At 39.2% G+C, this 23286-nt stretch overlaps 1 protein-coding gene across 3 annotated transcripts in view; it reads right to left on the reverse strand.

The window, feature by feature from the left end:
• The window catches only part of PDXK (pyridoxal kinase), a 69169-nt gene extending 47742 nt beyond the window's left edge, over positions 1-21427 (reverse strand). For all 3 annotated transcript variants that reach the window (XR_011600377.1, XR_011600378.1, XM_070943475.1), the window contains exons 1-2: positions 21031-21427; positions 6257-6311 (exon numbers count right to left, since the gene is read on the reverse strand). Coding sequence is in view for 1 of the 3 variants with exons in the window: in XM_070943475.1 (XP_070799576.1) it covers positions 6257-6311; positions 21031-21123 (148 nt within the window). In the remaining 2 variants the exon portion in view is untranslated. The remainder of the gene's footprint in view (positions 1-6256; positions 6312-21030) is intronic.
• Positions 21428-23286: the final 1859 nt, after the last annotated feature.

The following is a 23286-nucleotide window of genomic DNA, read 5'->3' on the forward strand; positions in this document are numbered from 1 at the left end:
CTTTTCCGCTCTTATTGCATCATCAGAGAATCGTCCGGCCGCCCTGTTCAGGGTGACCCGCTCCCTGCTTCAACCAGGAACACGGGAGGACCCCCTGGAAGGCAGGGCTGAGGATTTCGGACAATATCTGTATGACAAAATCGCTCAGATCCGGAAGAATTTGGACTCTGACTGGGTAGATCTGGGCAGGGTGGCGAGGAATAGTCTTGAGAACGTTATCTGGGAAGAGTTTGACTCTGTGACCCCTGATGACGTGGACAGGATTTTGGGGAGACTTAGTGCGGCCACATGTTTACTGGATCCATGTCCCTCCTGGTTAGTACTGGCTTCCCAGGAGGTTACACAAGGCTGGCTCCAGGGAATTATTAACGCTTCGTTGAGTGAGGGTTACTTCCCCACAGCCTTGAAAGAGGCGGTGGTGAGGCCTCTCCTCAAGAAGCCCTCCCTGGACCCGGCAGTATTGGCCAACTACCGTCCTGTCTCCAACCTTCGCTTCGTGGCGAAGGTTGTTGAGAGTGTGGTCGCGCGACAGTTTCCACAATTCCTGGAGGAAACGTCTTATCTAGATCCATTCCAGTCGCGTTTCAGGCCTGGGCACAGCACGGAAACGGCATTGGTCGCGTTGGTATATGATCTCTGGAGGGCTCGGGACAGGGGTTGCTCCTCTGTTCTAGCCCTGTTAGACCTCTCAGCGGCTTTTGATACCAACCACCATGGTATCATGCTGCACGGGTTGGAAGAGTTGGGGATGGGGGGCACCGTGTTACGGTGGTTCTCCTCCTTTGTCTCTGACCAGTCGCAGTTTGTGTTGGCAGGGGGGCAGAGGTCGACCTCGAGGCCTCTCATCTGTGGAGTGCCTCAGGGGTCGGTCCTCTCGCCCCTTTTGTTCAACATTTATGTGAAGCCGCTGGGTGAGATCTTCCGTGGCTTTGGGGTGAAGTACCACCAGTACGCTGATGACACCCAGCTGTACATCTCCACCCCAGGCCACCCCAACAATGCCCTTGAAGTGATGTCTCAGTGCCTGGAGGCTGTGCGGATCTGGATGGGGAGGAACAGGCTCAAGCTCAACCCTTCCAAGACTGAGTGGCTGTGGTTCCCGGCATCCCGATATAGTCAGCTGACTCCATCGCTGACTATTGGGGGCGAGTCTTTGGCCCCCTCAGAGAGGGTGCGCAATCTGGGAGTCCTCCTGGATACGCAGCTGTCCTTGGAGGAACATCTGACGGCTGTAGCCAGGGGGACCTTTTGTCAGGTTCGCCTGATTCGCCAGTTGCGACCCTTTCTTGATTGGGATTCCATGTGCACAGTCACTCATGCCCTCGTCACCTCTCGCCTGGACTACTGCAATGCTCTCTACATGGGGCTCCCCTTGAAGAGCACCCAGAGGCTCCAACTGGTCCAGAATGCGGCCGTGTGGGTAATTATGGGAGCTGCATGGCGCTCCCACATAACACCGCTCCTGCGCGAGCTGCACTGGCTCCCAGTGGTCTTCCGGGTGCGCTTCAAGGTGGTGGTTACCACCTTTAAAGCGCTCCATGGCATAGGACCTAGTTATCTTCGAGACCACCTGCTGCTACCGACAACCTCCCATCGACCCGTGCGCTCCCACAGAGAGGGCCTCCTCGGGGTGCCATCAGCCAAACAATGTAGGCTGGTGACTCCCAGGGGGAAGGCCTTCTCTGTGGGGGCACCTACCCTATGGAACCAGCTTCCCCCTGAGATAAGGAGAATCCAAGACCTCGGTGCCTTCCGCCGTGCCCTTAAAACTTTCTTTTTTCATCAAGCCGGGCTGGCTTAACATATTTTTAAATTTTTTATTTTTAATTGGTTTGTCATTTTAAACTGGAGCCAAATTAATATATTTTCTTTTAATTGTTCTTAATGTTTGTATTGTATGTTTTTATCTGGCTGTACACCGCCCTGAGTCCCTTGGGAGAAGGTGCGGTATATAAATTTGAAATAAAATAAAATAAAATAAAACATAGGACTGCATAGTTTGAAGCACTGCACCACTGTTTTTCTTCTAACAATGTTAATTAATGAACCCTTCTTCCTAAAGATGCTTCCCTTATGATGTTACAAATAGGCAAAAGGTATGGTTTTATAAACTACACCTATTAGTAGCGTACAGATACTGTATATTCTCTCTCTCTCAAATAAGTTACCCAGACCTAATCCACATATTAAAGGATAAGGTCTACAAACACAGAGTTAATTAAATTAGGTCTCCTAGAGGAACTGCATGTTCACAAGAATAAACATACCAACACACACATACCTCAAATGTCACCCTAGAATCAGCATGTGACATCCCGGACAAGCTCCCCTTATAAAAATCTGCTACTGTACCACAAACAAACTGTTTGTTTTTTTTAATTTGATTTATATGCCGCCCTTCTCCGGAGACTCAGGGTGGCTTACAATGCGTTAAGCAATAGCCTTCATACTTTTATATATTTATACAAAGTCAGCTTATTACCCCCACAAACTGGGTCCTCATTTAACCTACCTTAGAAAGGATGGAAGGCTGAGTCAACCTTGAGCCTGGTAAGATTCAAACCTGCAGTAATTGCAGGCAGCTGTGTTAATAACAGGGTGCTTTAAACCACTGTACTACCAAGGCTCTTGTTTTGCTTTTAGGAATAAATATTTCTTCTTTCCTCATAGCTGTCTGGATCTCATTTTTATTTATTCTTGTCTAACCCTAGCTTGAGTTGGAACCCTAAATTATTCTTCTGACAATGGGTAAGGGTTATTATTTTTTTGGTTTGAGATACAGAATGTACCTGTACCCTGTACTTTTGAGGTACCTGGATTCAAAAATTGTTCCTCTGTGATGCACTGTTTCACCCAGTTAAAGATTACACGCAGACAGACACGAGAGTTTGAGTAGTGCATTGGTTAAAATATTTACAGAAAGAAAGCCCACTTTTGTGGTGAAGGAGCCCTGCCTTTATTTTGGGGTCTTGCTGGATGGAAGCCAGTAGCTTTCACCACTACTGATATGCTAACTCCACACACAATTTATAATGAGTGCAGATGAATTCAGTAAATCTTTGTTTGATGCTGTAGCATGTGAAATAGTTTAATGCATTTCAACCCAGTGCCACTACTAATATTGTTGAATAATAATGACCGGAAATGGATAGGTTTGTAGTTGATGATCCATTACTTTCTCTCCCAATGTATTTATTTTTGCAGATGAAAATAAATCAACATTAATATTCTGTTAACACTGTTATACTTTGGAGTTTTAAAAAAGTGGAATTTGAAAGTCTGCCATATTACAAAATTGAAAGCATAAGGAAGGGTTTTTCAAGTTTTATGAGGCACGAAATCCATCAGTTTATAATGATAATTATTCGCCATAGCTTTTGAACCAAATTCAATCACCAGATTTCTCTGACCCCTTCTTATTAAAGTATTTATATTTCAGGTCTTGACAGTACAAAAGTTCAAAGATGCACACATCAGTTTTGCCAAGAATACTTATGAATAAACATTGGGAGGGAAGGAGGAAATGCTCCAAGGCAATCAAGGACACAGTACAGTATCATACTGTGAACAACAAGCAAATTGGGTAAGCAAGAAGTGGGTCAGCATGCTAATGCTTTATCTGTGGAAACATTCAAAAGTCTACTCTTACCCCTCAGGAAGGATAAATTTATTCTTTGCATTTTACTTACATTTTCCTTAATTTAGTGTGGACAGATAGTTTTGCTTAATTAACAACAGAAATAGCTTGCATTTACTTTTACATTTTTAATTCAAGCAGACAGAACTCTGGAGTCCAGAAACTACTTTGGCTAAACTACTCTAAAAGATAAAGTCAGAGAAACATTTCAATTAGAAAGTTTTTATTGTATAGTTGTATAAGCCTGATCAAGATCACAAAATTATTTTATTGTACTCTTATATAATAATTTAGAAAAGAAAAATATACAAAGACTGTATTTGACAAATTAAAATAAAAAAGACAGTCTGAATAAAAATGTTTTCACAGATGACAACAAAAGTTTACACGCTGCTGGGCAAATGGTATGTTTCAGTGAATTCCTAAGCAGAAGCTCACCTACCTTTTAAATGGTACCTTGCTTATTGGTCTTATGTCATATTTCTAGTTATTTTTACATCTACTCTGAAACAGTCTAAAACAGATCAGTTTAACCCTGAACTTCCCTCCTGATCCTCAGAGTTTTCAATCAGTTAATTGTGAGCGATGCAGAGGAGATGGGATGCTGTATACCTAACTTCTCTTCTTAGTCTTTTTTCACTTTAAAAGATGAAACCTTTTATTTTAGGAGATTGAATACAGCTAGTCCTTGACTTATGACCTCAATTGAGTCCAGAATTTATGTTGCTAAGTGAGACATTTGTTAAATGAGTTTTGTTCCATTTCATGACTTTCCTTGCCACATTTGTTAAGTGAATCACTTCAGTTGCTAAATTAGTAACACAGTTGTTAAATGAATCTGGCTTTCCCATTGACTTTGCTTGTCAGAAGGTTGCAAAAAGGGATCACATGACCCCAGGATACTGTAATCATCATAAATGTGAATCAGTTGTTAAACATCTGAACGTAAATTACGTGACTATGGAGATACTGCATTGGCCATAAGTGTAAAAAATGGTTATAAGTCATTTTTTCAGTGCCGTTGTAACTTCAAATGGTCACTAAACGAACTGTTGTAAGTCAAAGACTACCTGTAACCTCTTCTTCAGCACACAGCCTAGAAAAAGCATCTCTCCCTGATAACATGTTGATTCAAAGACTTGCAAAAGGTTGGCAAGTACACTACTGTTTACAGCAGCAAACACAGGATAAATTGTAACCTCTTCTTAACTATTATTTTGCCTGTGATTTTGGTCATAATGCATGTCTTTTTTTAATATTTAGAAATTTTCTCGTGAACATTGGATGAAATATGAAACATGGGCACTGGCCAGCTGGTCTTCGGGTTTCCAGTGCTGGAAGGCCTCTGACGGCAAAACGAGGCCAGGGAGGCACTGCACACATCAATCCAGAGCCCGTTTCTTGTCTGCAGAGACCTTTACGGAAGGCCTCTGACATTGAAACAGAGGCCGGAGGCAACGCGCACCAGTGGCAGCAAGCGGCCACAGAAGAAGTGGGCCTGCAACACAGGCAGGTATTGGAGTGTACGAGGCCTGGTAAGTAGGGCAGCTCCACCCTCCCCACTCTAGCTTAATTTTTACCTTTGCGCTTCGCCCCATCCCATGCACCCCGGAGTGGGCAGGGTCTTAACTAGGGCTTATTTTGGGGGTATGGCTTATATTGGGTGCACGTGTAAAAATCAAGCTAGGACTTACTTTCGGGGTTGGTCGTATTTTCAGGGAAACATGGTACTTAGAACCAAAGAAGTTAATTTTCTTTTGACCTGGACTTTTCTGTAAGTCATGTTTAGTCATGTTTATGTGTTGGACTGGCTTACTGTCAAAAGTAGTCTATGTTATCATTTCTTTTGCTTCTGAATGATATAGTTCTGTTCCAGGGATACTAAAATAAGTAATCAGACAGTCCCAATTTGGAGCACAACAATAATTTACCACAATAATTATCAACTGAGCAAAGCTAGACTGATCCTAACGGTTGTAACTATATTTTACCAAGTCAGAAGAAATCAGGTAGAATATATAGTCAGTAACTAGACAAGAATCAAAGAATGGGTAGTTTGTACTAGTATTCCAAGCATGGACCAACAAGATGGGGCTGCACATGTTGACTCCAACAATTTTCCAAGAGAACTCTCCACCAAAAGCACAGCTGTCATGAGATCAACACAGAGCTGGGTTTGTTATCCTTGGGGCACCTGGCATTATAGTTGGGTGCATTCAACTGCCGGGGGGGCGGGGGAGCTCCTGTACAATGGCATTTTTTTTCTTATGGATTTAAGCTCTGTTTCAGATTCCATAGAGGTGGTGGGAAAAGGGTCTGTTTCTGACGGAATCACTGAATTACAGGGAGTACACGTTTCTGCTCCGGGATAACTAACCTCTGCCTCTTCTCCCTTCTTTAAGTATGACATAGATGCTATGTAAGTAAAGGCTGACAAGTACATAGCTGATTGGTTTAAGAATGCTTAGTCAGAGATACTATGTCAACACACAGAACAGATAGGTCTACAACCATTCATTGGACATGGCCGGTAGCAGGTTTAAACACTAAAGGGAATTTCTACAGGCATAATTTGTTCTGAACCATAACAGATTAAATTACACAGGCACACACACTTACCTGTATGATTTGAAAACTGGACAGAGTTCACAGTATCTATTTCAAAGCCCAACACCTATAATAAAAGAAAAAAATGTTTATAGAGTTTTCTTTCATTTTTCAAGGGTAATAAGATATTGTTATTCAATATGAGTTGACAGTAGATATGAATAAGCAAAACCAAACAGGAAAATGTTTTGAATAAGAAAAATATGCATGAACACATCGACAGATTAATTAAAAAAGACATCAGGCTTCACAATATAACAAAAATAGTACAAATATTTGCAGAAATAAGTTTAACCTAAAACAAACAACACTGCAGCTACAATAACAATAAAAATGGAAAATTCAGTAATCGGGATTCAGACAGCTGAAAAAAAATCTTATATGCTGCCTATCTCACCAAAGGTGACTGTAAGGCAGTTTACAATCAATCAGTATACAAAAGCATTATATTTTACAAAAGAAATAGCATTATTTTGTCGAGTTGCAATGTATATACATGTGTATACACTAGAGTTGCGCAAAAATCTAGTTGTAAAGAGCAAAATTAAAGTACATATGGGCACAAACTTAACCTAGCTGCTTCTTTTCCTAGGCTTTGTGGCTGCTCTCCAGAGCTGCTCCATGAACTGATGATCAAAAGACATGTTGTCACCATGAATCTTAAGGAGACATAGTAATGGTGCAGAAATAACTGTGTATAATCTATTTTGAGGCAATTTTCTGGCAAATGAATGACTCTTTTGCTAGGCACACTAATAATGCTCCAGAGGCATTATTGTTCGCTTAGCATGCCAGGCCAGGGTAACCCTTTCTCCACTTTATGTCAGTGATTGCTACTGTATCAAAAATGAAGCCTTTGCACACATTTGCAAAATCTTAGCAGACTCTGAAATCTGTTTCACTGTTTGGGGAAGTCCACAGTTCAGAGGACCAATCTAGCTGCCTTTTTCGAGGGCTGAGGATTTTTTAAAAACTACATCTTTAGCAGCTTTAAGCCTTGTCTGTCATAACCTCTTTGGACCAATCCTCTTCTGAGTAGGAAGAAGAGCAGGAGCTGACCAAAGGATTTGGAGAATCTGATACAGTAGTACCACGCTTAGCATGACAATCTTTATAGAACAATCTTATAGCATTGGGACTTTGGGCTTCTAAGTCTTGATTGATTCCTGGAATGATTATTTCAATTTGGTGGTGCCATCATACTCACCTCTCTGAATGTTATCAATATCAAATTCTTTGTTTTACCTTCAACTGGAAACTGATCTGTTTGAAACTAAGGACAGGATTGGTATAAACTGTATCACAACCATATACCCTGCTCGTAATAGCTCTCATCAATGTAACTATATGAATATATATGAATATATTCATATATATATGAACTATATGAATATGGTTCACAAGATAGCAAAAATAGTCAAGTGAATGTGATTAGCTCCATCAAGATGCAGAATCTATGATTACAAAACCTGGGCAATAGTATTTTTCCATTTTGAGATACTATCCTGTTCCTTAATGTTTATAGAAAGCTGCTAAAACTGTTAAGCCCTGTTGTTCTTTATTATCTAAGAAGCAGTACACTCTCTAAGAAATAGAGGGTACATTATGTCCAAAAAGCATTTCCATAATAGCAAATTCAATGTTCATTTTAAGGAAGAAAAATGTATTTGCATAATATATTGTTTTAATTAATCATTAGAAACTAGTAGGCATAATTGTAACTTTTAAGAGCTATGATAACAGTATTTATCAGTTGTACATCAATAGGTTTAAACTGCTTCATGTTAGTGTTTAATGCAAGCTAAAAGAATTTAGCTAAATAGAAAGTCAAGCAGAAGCTCCAATTTTATATAAGCTGTAGTTCAGACTCCTATCCATTCACAATTCTATAAAAAAATGAAAAATATATGCATTTGGGTCAGAGTTATTTACAATTCTGATGAAATTATCTTGGCCAGTTTTGTTGGGCTTAGAAGATCTGCAGGGATGGTCCTGGTTAATATTTGGATGTGAAGCCATCAAAAAATTCCGGGTGTGTAAGGTAGACTGAGATATAATATATAGAGAATACAAACATTTATCTAGATTTCATTTTCCCTTGGAACCCTGCTATGCCATTATTACTAGCTGGCCAGAAAAATGGGAGCAAAGGAAAGAACAAGATAAAGAGAGCTGAAGAATTCAGATGAAACCTTCAACTGGCTCCATTTACACAAGATGAACAAAAACAAACTACAAGAAATACATTTTACTCATTTTTTTCTTCCCTTGAGAAAGGAACTGATTTTTCTAAACCATAAGGAAAGATAAGCTAGAACAAAGTGTGAAAAAGGTTTTGTGAGAAGCAGAAGATAGCATGCCCTTGTATATAGTATAAACCAGTGCTTTTCAACCTCAGCAAACTGGCTTAGGTTTCTTATTCCCAGAAAATCTTACTTTTGCTTTATATTCTATCTCATTTTCCAAGTCTATTTTATTCTTTAATCTATCCATTTACATTTCAGAGCTCTGGACTCAATATTCTTATACACAGTCAATCTATTTTCCTTTTTACCCCATCTCAGCTGCTACTTTTTGAGCCCATCTTCCCCCCAATCCTTCCCACTACTCTGCCCCACAGTTCCTTGCGTGGTGGCATGGATTCTGGCCCTTGTGAAGAAAAAGATTGCCAATCCCTATTGCAGATGCTAAGGCAGATGCTAAGGAACTCCTGGATGCTCCTATATTGCAAGGGCTTAGGCAAGATCTCTGTCCTCCCTCAACAGTGACTGTATCCAGCCCTGGAGGAGGAAGAACATTGTGTCCCCCACTTCTAAATCTTAGTGGTACTAAAAGTTGTTGAGCAACTCCAGGATAGATGCACCCTGTACCCTAGTCCTACCAGAGATCATCCACAAGCATGATCAATGTCATGTTAGTACTATATTCTGGTCTGAAACCCACATGAAAAATGCCCAGATAATCAGCTTTCCCCAGGGGCTTCTGAAGCTGAAACTCAACCATCTTATCAACAACTTTCACAAAAAAGGGAAATGTGCAGACAAGATTAAAGTTGTCCAGTATCACTGTATCCAGAGATGCCTTCTTGAAGAGGGGGAAGACCAATTCTTGTAGCATTGCTCTTCAGATCTCTTCTGCCATTTCATTTCCTCGTTCCTCTAACAAATAAAAGAAACTCCAGGATCCATAAAACTAAGGACTTAGTTAAACTGTGCATCAGATTCTCAGAATTAACCACAAGTTATAACCCCCAGTAGTTTATAACACAGTTAAAAATAAGTAAACATGGAAAAAATTAGTCAAAGTAAAAGCAACAGTTGGTAAAAAAAAATTGCAACCTCATCAACACATGCTGTGGAGAGAAAACATGGAAATTTTGATTAAGAATACTGAGAGAGATTTAGAGAGTTCTCTTTTTAGAAAATCTTACCCTCATGAAAACAAATCAAACACTTATATGCATGTTAAATCAAATCCATCTCAGATAAAACTACTTTAAAAGTCCAAATAATTCCTCAAAAAATCAGAATGTAATAACTATCCCAGGCTGGTGGTATAAACTGATATCTTTTATTCTCTCGTATTTAATACAGCACATCAAACTGATATAATTATGAGGTTTTGCAGTATTTGAAAGAATACAGAAAGATATCAAAGTAAGATTTAGAGATATATTGCCTGGTAATAATGCAGTATGGTGGATAATCAATTATACTAGGAGCACATATTGAGGCAGCTAATAATAGAAACAATGCCATCTCATGTACAGGTTGTTCTGTCCCCGTCCCCACACACACACAAACAGCCAGCCGGGGGTTAAAGAAGTACTCGGCACACACAAGGTTCGTTATCAGGAACTTGGCAGCAATACGATAACCGTCAGCCAAGTGCTTTACTACAAGAAGAGGGAGTGTTCCTCCACCAGATAACACCAACAAATACACAAAGTTTTCAAAACAGTCCAGCTCAAACATGAAACCTTCAGCAGATTAGGCGTTGTACAAAGTGACTAGCCAGAAGTTAGCTTTGTCCGTCACAGAGTCTAAATGGCCACCACACTCTCTTATATAGCCTGTGGGGTGTGGTCCAGTGACTCAGCTTAATCCCTGGCACGCCTCCTCATCTGCTACAAACGTTTATCTCGCCTTCGTTGGCGTGGATCCAGGAACGACTTATCACCCTCATCGCTGTCATCGGAGACACCTGGCTCCTGGTCAATCTCCTCTCCCTCGGCAGACACCTGAGGCATTGCCAGAGAGGAGGGGCCTGGAGAGGGAGGCCTGGCCGGCTCCTCTCCTTCATGTTCGGAGCCTTCTTCCTCCGATAAAATGGGCTGGGGGTCGGAGCCACAACACAGGTAGTCCTCAATTTATGACCACAATTGGGTCCAAAATTTCTCTCCCTAAATAAGTACATTTGTTAAATGAATTTTGTCCCATTTTATGACCTTTCTTGCCACATTTGTTAAGTGAATCACTGTAGTTGTTAAGTTAGTAACACAGTTATTAAGTGATTGTGGCTTCCCACTTAACTTTGCTTGTCAGAAGGTCGCAAAAGGGTCACATGACCCCAAAACACTGCAACTATCATGAGTCAGTTGCCAAGCGTCTGAATTTTGATCACATGTCCATAGGGATGCTGCAATGGTCATAAGTCACTTTTTTCAATACCTTTGTAACTTTGAACAGTCGCTAAACAAATGGTTTTAAGTTGAGGACTACTTATATTCTGTTATGACCTTAAAGGATAAAGCAGTAAAACAAATTTAAATCTCATCAGTGAGTTTAACTTTATATATCATTTGTTTACAGACCAGAAATGTGAAAGTATTTTTAGTAGTTCAATACTGGGGGGAAGGGTAGTGTTTGTACTACAGTATCTTACATGGCTGCTTATAGAAAAGTTGGACTGTACTGTCAGGAGCAAAGGTTATGGAATAATGTTTGCAGTATACTAAATCCTGGGGGTGTATGTTCCCACTCTCACATTTTGAATTGAGAACAGAGTTCTCAACACAACAGATGTTTCTCCTAGGGAAACCAGAAATGTGTTACTATTGGCATCTGAGAAAACAAATGTTTCTCAAACAAATATTGCTGAGCACATTGTAAGCCACCCTGAGTCTTCGGAGAAGGGCGGCATATAAATCAAATTAAAAAAAAAAATGTGTCACACTTAAATCACAAATTTGGGCTTTTTATTTGAAGTGATGTAATTATTGTCTTGAGTGCAATATGTTGTTTGTTTATATATTATTCTGGAACAATAAATTGTTAACTAGGCATAATGACACTAACTCCAGCATCCTAAGAGTATAAAATAGTTTTTCTGAACCCGTAATATGAAGTTACAAAGCTTCTTTCAGGAGTTATTTTTGCTTTATCATTGTAGTTTATATCTTTTACTATGTCTACCCTATCAACATCTGCAAAAGAGATTCAGAGATGAAAGAGCCATTTACCTACTTAAAAATAATGTGCATTGTGGATAAATCTGAGATCAATCACTCAGGCTTAGCCCAACCTATTTCCCAGGGTTGTTGCTGTAGAGATAAAACAAAGAAGATGCTCCTGTGGGGCATCATGATTAGATATTTAGTAACAGCATGCAACATGTTTATGATTCAAAATGTCATAAAACACCCCACTTTTGAAACAGTCCACTTTTGAGCAGCCAGCTGTTTTAAATCTGAAACACTTTCAAGAAATGCTCCAGATAGCCCATTTCATATTCTAAACAACTGTTTAATTCTCAAAGTGTGAAAAAATGAAAGCATTAAAAGCATGCATTGTAAAAGTAGTTCTTCATTAAAACATAGAAAGCCAGTACTTATTTTGAATATGTTTTTAAGTGTGAGCCTGAGGCAATAAATTAAGATTTTAGCTATTTTTAAAAATCTTTTCTCTCCTGTACTAAGATACTCTATTGCCATCATTTGTATTAAATTAGCTGCATTTAGTTCATCATCTTTATTGTAACTCAAAAAGTTGTTAATGAACTTTTCACTTGAAGCTGATTCATTTTTAGTCATTCTTCATATGTGTAGTAGTTATTTCTGCTGAAATAATTTATGAAGAAAGATTAAAATTAGTACAAGTTCAAATAATGCAATATTTTGTAATTGTAAATTGATACAGGCCACATTTAAGGAGACTCAAAATGTAGTTAATAGAGGCTGGTGCATCCACAATTGAAGCTAGGGGATGCCTAGTTGTAGTTTTAGATGTAGTTAATCCTCATGTGTGCCAAGTGGAAAAAAGGAAGATTCCATCAGAGAAAATAGTACAAGTTTAAAAAAGATGAGGCTTCTTATTACATTAGAGCAAAAATTTGATAAGGGAATAACATCAACATGGTCATGGCAAGTGATTAGGGTAATCATAATAAAGAGCCATACAAATCAGAGATGCAAAATTTAATACTTTTCAAATTAAAGTGATCTTTAGCAGGCCAACACAAAATTTTCAAAATAGTTTGGGAAAATAAGATTCTGAGAAAAGAATGTCCTTAACCTGGATTTTGAATGTTTTCCCATTTTTCCTTTTTTTAATGTGTCCCCAATTTAATTAATAGTTCATCAACCTTAGTATAAAACTTCTAATATTGTAATGGAGGCTTTTAAAGCTCTCATTGATAAATACAAGGACACAATGGGTTCCTAGTCCGGCCAGTTTCTACTTTTTTCACTCTCAGCTAATAGCAGGATTCATTTGTGCTTCCATGCTAAGCACAATTTTATTAGGGGTTTTCTTCACAAGGTTCAGTCTAGAGTCTAGATAGTGGATCTTGGCCTCAACTGTATTTGCTTCTTTTCTGACTCTCATGATCATCACACACTCCTTTCCTGATAGTTCAAATTAGATGCTTCTGAAAACCATATTACCTCTCCAATTTTCTTTTAAAGAGGGAGAAGTAGCATAGGGAAAATTAATTGCACTTTTCTTCTAAGTAAATATACACATAATTATGTTATAAAGCTAAACTTCAGTTTCACAGCCTATTTTTCTTGTGAAGAGTAAATTCTTTGGTTGATTTTTCTGATTATATCACTGAGGTGTAAAAGGATAGACTATTATCACAACTTTAAACAGGTTCACTATTGTTTTCCTATCTATTTGCAACAGAATTCATTTTAATTCCTCACACCATCCTCTACTATTTCTAATTTGCACTTTAGTTTCACGCTCTCTTTCTCAATGAAGATTCCTGTTCTTTAACTTGAAAAGAATCATTGAAGCAATGCACAAATACAAGTAGGGCAGATGACAATAGAAATTGTTACAATCTTTCTTTTCAGCCAACAATATTTTCTAGCCTGTTTCTTTTGAAGATTAAGGTCCATCCAAAGGATCTTGCTATTACAAGTAGTCCTTGATTTACAACACTTCATTTAGTTACCAAAGTTACAATGCCACTGAAAAAAGTGACATTTTTCACACTTACAACCATTGCAGCAACTCCATGGTCACATGATCCCCAAAGTCACGTGATCAAAATTCAGATGCTTGGCAACTGACTCATATGTATGACAGTTGCAGTGTTCTGGATCATGTGATCCACCTTTTGTGACCTTCTGACAGGCAAAGTCAATGGGGAAGCCAGATTCACTTAACAAATGTGGCAAGAAAAGTCATAAAATGGGGCAAAACTCACTTAACGAATGTTTTACTTAGCAACAGAAATGTTTGGCTCAATTGTGGTTGTAAGTCGAGGACTATCTGTAATACAAATACAGTTGTCTTTAATTAAAATAGAATTTTTCTAAAGAAGAGAGGCATTTTTTTAATTGAAAAGTTTCTTCTAAATTGTTATTTTTGTTTTATTTCCCAAATGATTCACTTACAAAGGCCTGTGGTACAAACTCAAAGAAGCAACCATCATCACTGACTCTAGCTCCCTCACGGAGAGAACCAGTTGCTAAGCTAATAAGTCAGCCATTGAGAAGAGGGCAACAGCTACAAATACTAACAGAGCAAGATTTTATAGGTTTTGCTGTGTCAGTTTAACCTGGCTATTATCTCAATAATGGTACAACCACAATACCTAATCCATCTGGAAAACTATGGATTTTTTTAATGATTAGTAGCAATTAGAAAATTATAAGAAGTCCAATTTTTAATGGAAAGCTTTTCTTTCTTATCTTACTTTCTGACCAGTGGCTTCCATCAGCCAAGGGAAAAGTAGAAAGCAATATACAACGCAGGATAGCAGTTTAATAAAATATTTCCATCCCCAAATAATAAATGGAATCTGTCCTACTTAAGATAAGGGAAAATGCAAGAAATCAAGCAAGCTTGCTCAAATCCTGAGTGATGCAATTCATTTGGCTGACAACAGTTCTGGGCTTTGATTTTTAAACTATATAATAGATTTGTCACTGACAGATATCAATTTACTTTCATTCTTCTGATTCACTTGGCTATAAGACTCACATTTTGACTACTTTTCAAAAATCTTCTTTATTATGGTTAATTTGGATGTTTAAAGCAGCTTTCATGTTCTCCTATAAATAGGAGCAAAACGTCAGCATGAGTCAGAATGCTGAACTGTTTTTCAGTTCTGATTCAGAGCCATTTAGTTTACAGAGGTTTCAGTGCTCAAATGCATGACTTACCTCCCTCATCAGAAACAGCTGCCCCTACAGAGCACAGATTAACCTCACAGCTTCTACACTGCAAGGGAGCATATTCTGGCATACTTTGACGTCTGCTCCAGTACTTAAAATGCGTAATAATTTTCTTCTGGTGATTTTTTTTAAAAAAATATTCCTTTCTCCAAATTAGATATTCTCACAGTAGATTCATACTACTGTGGCTTCTATTCAATAGCAGGAACAGTTTTTCAAAATCTACTTGCACCTTACTTCATAAATGAAAAATAGAAAAATTTTGCAGGATATCCAAGAATCTCTTATTTTACCTTGGTTCCATTCATAGTTTCTTTTGTGTTCCAATAGGAAAAACTGATATGATGCCTAACTTCCAGGATTAAAAGCAGAAGTGTCCATGAATTGGGGACCTAAAAACCACAGTGGCTGACCTGGCAGTGCAATCAAAGACTTGCCTCTTCATACATGTGTCAATATGACATGTTCAAAAGGGCAGTGCTTTAACTGTGCACTGAAAATCCTTCTCCCTCCCATCCCCAAATGCTAATAATTGAAGTGAAGCACTACTGAACTAACTACAAAGAAGGGAAATTTTTAAAAATTAAAGGAAAAAAAATGTTTCAGTAGAATTCTTCCACAGATGGCATTGGGAAATGTTTATCTAAAATCTGATGCTGGGTAAGATCTAGTAAAAATCTATATGATATTAAGGTAACAAGTCTCACCTATTTTGTTGTGTTGTGTGATTATTGTTGTCAATATTTTCTATTAACTATCCAAAATAATAAGACTTTTCATTATTTTGCACATACACGAAAAATACACGGAGAAGCACAATAGTACACAGAATACCATCATAAATTGCATAATCCAAGAATATAAAAAGGTGGTCTTACTAATAGGCTTTTGTAAATACATCTTTCAAATCATTAGAGTAGATAAAAACTCCCTATAATGGGATATTTTTTATAATTACTTGAAAGGCATACCATAATCAAATTTCAAGTTTTATACTTGGGACAGGTAATTTTACAGGCATCCTCCTGTATGACTACTCTGACATTTATAGATTAGGCAGGCTGAATTCACAAAAGGGCCTTGAATGTTACTGCATCCAGATTTTAGATTTAATCTGATTTCCGATTATGGTTTATTTATGAGAAGTTTTCAAGATATTATAGCTGCTATGCTTTATAAAATGCAGTTTCTGGTGCATATTTCCATTTTTATTTTGTCTATCCTTGCATATCGTAACTGCTACTTTAAATGATCCGTTGTTAGAAAGGATCCATTCTATTTGCTAAAGTTCAGTTATAAATATGTTGAATAAACTCCACATCTTTTAATATTTTCATATTCTGTTTTGATTGACAAATTCTCACATCAAGGAAAAGAATATGGAATTAATTTAAATTTTGATGCCTGTAGAAAATTTTCAGTACTAAGTGAGAAAAAGAACCAGGCTGATCTCTCTGGGAAGAGAATTCCACAATTACATGCTACAACTGGAGAAACATTCTGTTAAATGATCAGCAGGGCTTTTATTGTTGGTTAGCTAAATAAGAGTTTCTTTTTTCTGAATTCTGCTCCCCATGCCTGTTCAATTATACCAATGAATTCAATGAACCTTTCACTTTTATTCTCTAGAAGAATCGCTCAAGTATATCAATAATGCTGTGTAATTGTAGATCAATGCAAAATGCTGAAAAATCCAATGCAATGTTTTATTTGCTTATGTGTTATTTTTAACGCCTGTGCCCAACATGTCTTAACAGGCTAGCTGAAGATCCTCCTTTCCAATATAAAGGCTGAATACAGAAGGAAATTTAGACATGTAGGATACAGGTAGTATCCTAACCTATAAACTTAACATAAGAACATAAGCAGTACCCTGATGAATTGGACATGGCCCATCTAGTCCAGCAGACTATTCTCGCAGTGGCAAACCAACTGCACAAGGAAGTCCACTAGTCTACCAGCAGATACTTTCAAAGGCGATCACATTGCTAACATGATTAATACCAGTAGCCAGCCATCTCCATGACTTCCATGAATTGGTCCAACCCTTCTTTGAAGCTAATCAAACTGATAGCCACGTCACCATTTTATAGTACATAGTTCGCAGAGGACTATGCAATGTGATATTCTTAGCATGTGATCCAGCCTTAGTACTGTTTTGCCATTGTAACAACTCAACAACTGGTTTTTACACAACTCATTTTCAATGAAACCAAAGACAACCTTCCAAGAGATATAAAAACAAATACAGATAATTCTTGTTTAGGAACCACAATTGGGACCAGCAACTTGGTTGTTAAGTGAATTGGTTGCTAGGTGAAATCGCAACTGTGCTTATGATCTTAATACAGCTTTCCTTTGCTTTACAGACCTGCAAAGGTCATAAATGTGAAGATTGGTCATAAAAGTTACTTTTTCATCACCATTGTAAGGGCAAACTGTCACTAAACATGGCAGTCACTGACCGAGGATTACTTGTACTATTCTATAGACAGTAGAATTATGTGTTCATGTCTGCAGTAGAAAACATACTGGTTTCTTATATTTCTACAAAATTGCTTTGTAAAAGGCAGCATAATGGCATAGATAATTACATACCGCTTTCTAATACTCCAGTGACTGGTATTGAAAACCAGAGAGGAATATGGAATATCTTCTGTCCGGCAGACATATGCTTCAAAGCTTAGTAGTCCAAGCTGCCCGTGCTTAAGTAACAACAAAAGGGGACGTGGGGCAGGGCAGGAAAATGTCAACAAACAAGATGAACTATTTATCATAATCCAAATATTATTTTGCTTCCTGCACTTTTACCAGCAATACAGTTTTCATGCCATACTATTTGTTATTTTGCTATATTATTACCTTTCTATCATAAAAAGCTACTAAAATGGCAGAACAGGAATTGTTTTCTAGGCTTTCCCCTGACAACCAATACATACCCTGTTTCCCCCCCCCAATAAGACATTCCCCGATAATAAGAAAGAGCCTGTAGTACAGTGGACTAAAGCACTGTTATTAACAGATTAACATCTGCTGCTTGCAATTACTGCAAGTTCAAATCTCACCAGGCTCAAGGTTGACTCAGCCTTCCATCCTTTCAAAGGTAGGTGAAATGAGGACCCAGATTGTGTGGGCAATAAGATGACTTTGTATAAATATACAAAAGTATGAAGGCTATTGCTTAACACATTGTAAGCCACCCTGAGTCTCTGGAGAAGGGCGGCATATAAATTAAACCCAAAAAAAAAAAAAAAAAAAAGCCCAATCGGGCTTTTGAGTACATGGCAATAAGGCCAAACGCTTATTTCAGGGTTCAAAAAAATATAAGACAGGGTCTTATTTTCAGGGAAACACAGTAGGGACATAGATAATAAGTCAGACATTTATGTATTGCTGCTAGTCAACAGTCGCATTTTAGGCTACTACATTTTTTAGGACATTTAATCTTGGATAATTTAAAAACATTCTATATCAGGGGTGTCAAACTTGATTTCATTGAGGGCCACATCAAGGTTGTGTTTGACCTCGGGGGCTGGGATGGGCATGGCCAGGATGGGCGTGGCCAGCTCGACATCACTCATGTCGGGGGTGCCTGTGGTGACCCCAGTGCTCTGCCAGAGAAAACAGGCTTCCGAGCTCCGTTTTCAGCTGCGACAGCCTCCTGCAACCCTCTGCCAGTGAAAATGGAGCTCGGGAGGGCTGCCTGTGGCCCTCGCAAGCTCCATTTTTGCTGGCAGAGGCACTGCGGGCCAGTGCTTTGCTGTTTCCAGAGTGGCCCTGTGGGCCAGATCTAAGTACCCCGTGAGCCGGAGCCAGCCCCTGGGCCTTGAGTTTGACACCCCCATTCTACATATAAAATATTTTTTTACGTTTTATTATCAGAATATTTTTCTCCATTCTGAATATGTAAACTATAAAAAGTGAAGAATATAGATTATACTGTTTTATTTTTCTTCTGTGTCACATAAAAACACTCTTCCACATATTTCAAGAAATGTAATTCAAATTTGAAAAATGATATGAAATAATATTGCAAAACAATTTCCCATTTCCCCTCAAAAGTATACAAAATATATACGTGAGTCCTTGGTGTTCTCTGAACTTTGTTCTTTTCTTGCAGACGTTTCATTATCCACTAGATAACATCTTCAACTAGATAACATCTAGATAACTCTCTGTTTATATATACTGGCTTGCCCTATCAGTATTGGTGGGAGTGTTTTCTTCTTGATAGTTCCTTGATTAGATTATTGTTTACCATTTGAATAAATAACTGAGTTGGTAGTTCCTTGATTGGGGTATTATGTACTGCTCAATTGTTGGTCTGGTATTAATCCTAGTGTTAAACCCTGTTTATCTTGGTGTTGAATGATGTGTAAATGTTGTTTATCTGTATGTGCCTGCTGATGGTTTATTTCTGAATGCCAGGCTTCCAGAAACTTTCTAGCATTTTTGAACTTAGTTTGGTCTACAATTTTCAGTTTCCCAGTTGAAACTATGGCTAAGTCTGTCCATGTGCTGTGCAATATGTATTTCAAATCTAATTTCATGTACAGAAATCAATGCTTCAGTTGCAACAATGATTAATTTAGTTACATAAAAAACCACACAGTATTTTAATTGGGGAATAGTTTTTTCTAGCATATCTACATTTTCCAGAGAGGTAATCACATCAGTCTGTTGCAGCAAAAACTAAAGATGTCATGGCACCTTAAAGGTGAACATATTTACTTGGTACAAACTTTTCTGGATTTTAGCTACCAGAAATTAAAACATTAACTTGAGTCAAACCACCCCCACCCCAAATTAGGTAACGGATAGAATTCAAGAAGGTAAAAATAGAAAATGAAATGTACAATACTTTCTGATAACTTACCTAATTGTTATGATTCATGGAATAGCTCCTTGTGATAGTGAGCTTATTAAAGAAAGTAAAATCACATACATATCGAAGTTTTTTTTTTTATGAGTTTCAGGAGATAAAAGCTGAACTGCTTCACGAATTGTAGTGTATTTCAAAATGAAAGCAGTACATTTTAATAAAAATGCTGCTCATGAATGACTGCCTTGATAAAGTGGCAGAGTGTCATGGAAAGTAAAAGGCTTTTCTAAAAAACTAATTCTTGAATATATCCATTTGTGAAATCAGATTTTTGTCCTGTTTATTTTCTTCTGTAGAAACAGATCAGTTAGTTTCATTTGCAATGCAGAAAGGGGTACAATTTATTGTGCCATAATAAACAGATTAGAGCAGAGAGCAGCAAAAGGTGCTTTGTATTACAACCCCCCTAAGTCGCAGCTAGAATAGCCAATGTTCAAGAGATATGAAAATAATCTAAAACACCAGAAAGTGAACATGTAGTATAGTCTACCTGTTTTATTATTAAAAGCATTTTAAGATGATGCCACCAAACAGCCTAACCTTGAAAAAAGAACAAACTAAACTTGATGATACTGAATAAAGTGGAATGACATAAATATATTAATTTTAAAAAGAGGAAGTCTTCAAAGTATCACTCATTACATTCCCTAGAATTTGATGACATATCCTGGCAAGTCTTCAAGGTGCCCTAATTAATACATTTCCCATTCTTTTTTTCTACCGCTCCATAAAATATAAAGGAATCATACGGGTCAACTAAGTCCACCACGGGCAATTTCTAACGATCCCTACAATAAAGAGAGGCCCACTTCTTTTCTCTTCTTACTCTATCACGCTCCTTGAACCTCACTCTGTTTGCTTTGGAATAAAGGGAATGTTGGCATTAAAAAAAAAAAAAAACTCGGAAGGCAACCGCTACAAAAACAAGCGGCGTTACTATATACAATAAAACCAAGCGTGAAAGGCTTTTGGACATCTCCTTTCAGAGACCCGCGGCCTGACATTTGGGCCATCAAGGGCTTCTCAAGTCACCCCATCAAAACCTCGCCTTAAAGAGAAGAGTGCATCTGCACGTATAAACTTGGCAGCTCCCCCTGAACAGCGAGAGGCGAGTTCTTGAGGGCAACAGCGAGCAGATCCCTTGACGGCGTCACAGCCCGGCACGTGCACTCCGCGCTCCTCCAGGCTTGCCCGGCGCTGCAGACGCGAGACAGCTCGCCTCCCGCTCGGCGGAAGCTTCGGGTGCGCGTGAGTAGCCGGCTCAGCTCTTCCACCTACCTGTAGGGGGAAAGTCGCCGCCTTGTTGCCCACGTAGCCCCGGACGACATGGCTCTGGATGGAGAGCACCCTGCACTCCTCCTTTTCTTCCATGCCTGCGCACCCGGGAGAGCACGGAGCGGAGCGCGCACCAGCAGGTCAAGCTGGGCAGACGGACAGAGACGAGGTCCGGGCCAACTACTGCTCGGCGGCGGAAGTGGTTTAAGGGCACATCTACCCAGCGGCGGAATGGCAGAGAGAAAGGGTGCCCGGCAGAAAATGACAGGCGAAGTCAGGCGATCGGCTTAGACACCTAAAACCTCTCCTTACATCACAGATGAGACTGAGCAGGCAGCAGCTCCCTCGCACCCAATTTAAAGGCACCCTTACACTCCGCCCTGCAGCGGGAGGGAGTGGCTCGAGCAAGAAGAAGGCTGCCTCGGAGGACACGCGAGGAGGGGGAGGAGGAGGGGAGCGCAGGAACGGCGATTCCCCCCCCTCCCCATCGGTTTGCTGCTGCTGCTGCCTCGGCCGCCGCCAGCGTGACCAGTCAGCCGCCGACGTGCGGCATCTACGGCAGAGGCGTCTCTGCGGGTGCCCACGTCCCACTTGGGAAAAACAGAAATCTCACGCCGAAACGCCCCCGTGCGGAGCTTCCTGTCCGCCTTCACCTTCCCAGGTCACGGCAGTGCTGGAGCTCCCCATGCTGTTCGTGGACGAGGCTGAACGCGGGGGATGCGAGAGAAGCCACATTTTAAAGGCGTCTTGTAACACATTTTAAAGGCACAGCACAGCAAGTTGCTGTGCCTTTCGTGCAGGGCTTTGCCCAATATTAGATCCCACCCCCATCTGCCAAGGCTTTCAGGTGGTGATACAGGACGCAGCTCTATTTCTCTGCTGCCAGCAAGGGGTCGTCTGGACTTTTGCAGCTCTGATTTGACAATCCTAGTTATCTGAGGTACTCTTGATAACTGAAAAATATTAGCAGGGTGATCCACTCAGATTGTGTCCAATAATCAAAGGCTCAGATTGGAATATGGGTATACGCTACCGTTTTCTCTCATGCGTGTATTGGTTTTGATAGCAACGATAGGATATGAAGGATCTGTTCGTTTGGAAGCACAAACAGAATTAGCAAACTCTTGGTATGGCCGCCGTAAATGGATTGAAGACAAAGAACTAATAGATAATCCTTACACAAATAAATTATGGGATTAATGGTCACAAGGTATGGTGAGCACCACTAGATTAGAAGAATGTAAAACTGATCATAAGGTTGTAGTATAGAAACCAACTGAATTGATTTCAGGGGCCATGAGATCTCTGAGAATCCCCTAATTACCTGGCACATTTGCAAAGCACAACAAATATTTAGGGAAAACAAAACAAGTGAAGGAGGGGACTGAGCATGCTGAGCATAGAATACTGACAGGATTTGGAGAAGAATAGTGTGAATAGCCATTCCTGAAAAAAAAGGCAGGTAACTGGTTGGAATGTGTGATCAACTTGATTCATTCACAAAAAGCTCATATATTCATCCTCCAATTGTAGCCTTCTGTTTTTTGTCTCCACTTCCATCATTTTCTCTCAAGAAACAACATTAGGGGAGAAAAGATGGAATAGTTGTACTGTTTTTATAGATAGTATGAATTACCATGGATTGACTTACTTATATTACTCATTAAAATAAACTGGAACTTGAACATGTTAACTTGCACATCAGAGGTCTACTATTATTTTTAGTCCTTTATTCCCTTTTAGATGGAGTTGCCCTTCCTGACACCTAAGCAGAGTTGGCATCAGATTGTGCCCTGATAGGGAAACATCTGTTACGGTCTAGGATTGAACTTTCAACCTTCCAAGTGGGAGGCAAGTGTCTTTACCAGGGGTGGGTTTTACTTACCTTTACTACTTTGCACACGCAGAAGCGTTCTGATGATGTCGGGGTCGGTGGGCGGAGCCTTCTGCCAATTTTACTACTGGTTCTATAGAACCGGTGCAAACTGGGGGCAATCCACCACTGGTCTTTACTTCTAGGCTATCACACCACTCACTTCAGAGGTTGACTATAAATCCTTAATATTAAATCTGCATCCAACCCTTACGATTTAATCCACATTTGATTTGTGATTTTCTTAGATATGTCAGTTTTGTAAAAGTATGTACAAATTGTAATCAATTTTATCAAAACCATTTTTATGACTTCATGCAATAAAAATATAAATAAAAAAGCAGCATATAAAATCAATATCTTTTTTCTATAGTTATAGTTATAGT

This window comes from Pituophis catenifer, unplaced genomic scaffold, assembly GCF_029215685.1.
Source record: "Pituophis catenifer annectens isolate HBS135680 unplaced genomic scaffold, rPitCat1.0.hap2 SCAF_4, whole genome shotgun sequence".
In the NCBI taxonomy this organism is placed as follows: domain Eukaryota; kingdom Metazoa; phylum Chordata; class Lepidosauria; order Squamata; family Colubridae; genus Pituophis; species Pituophis catenifer.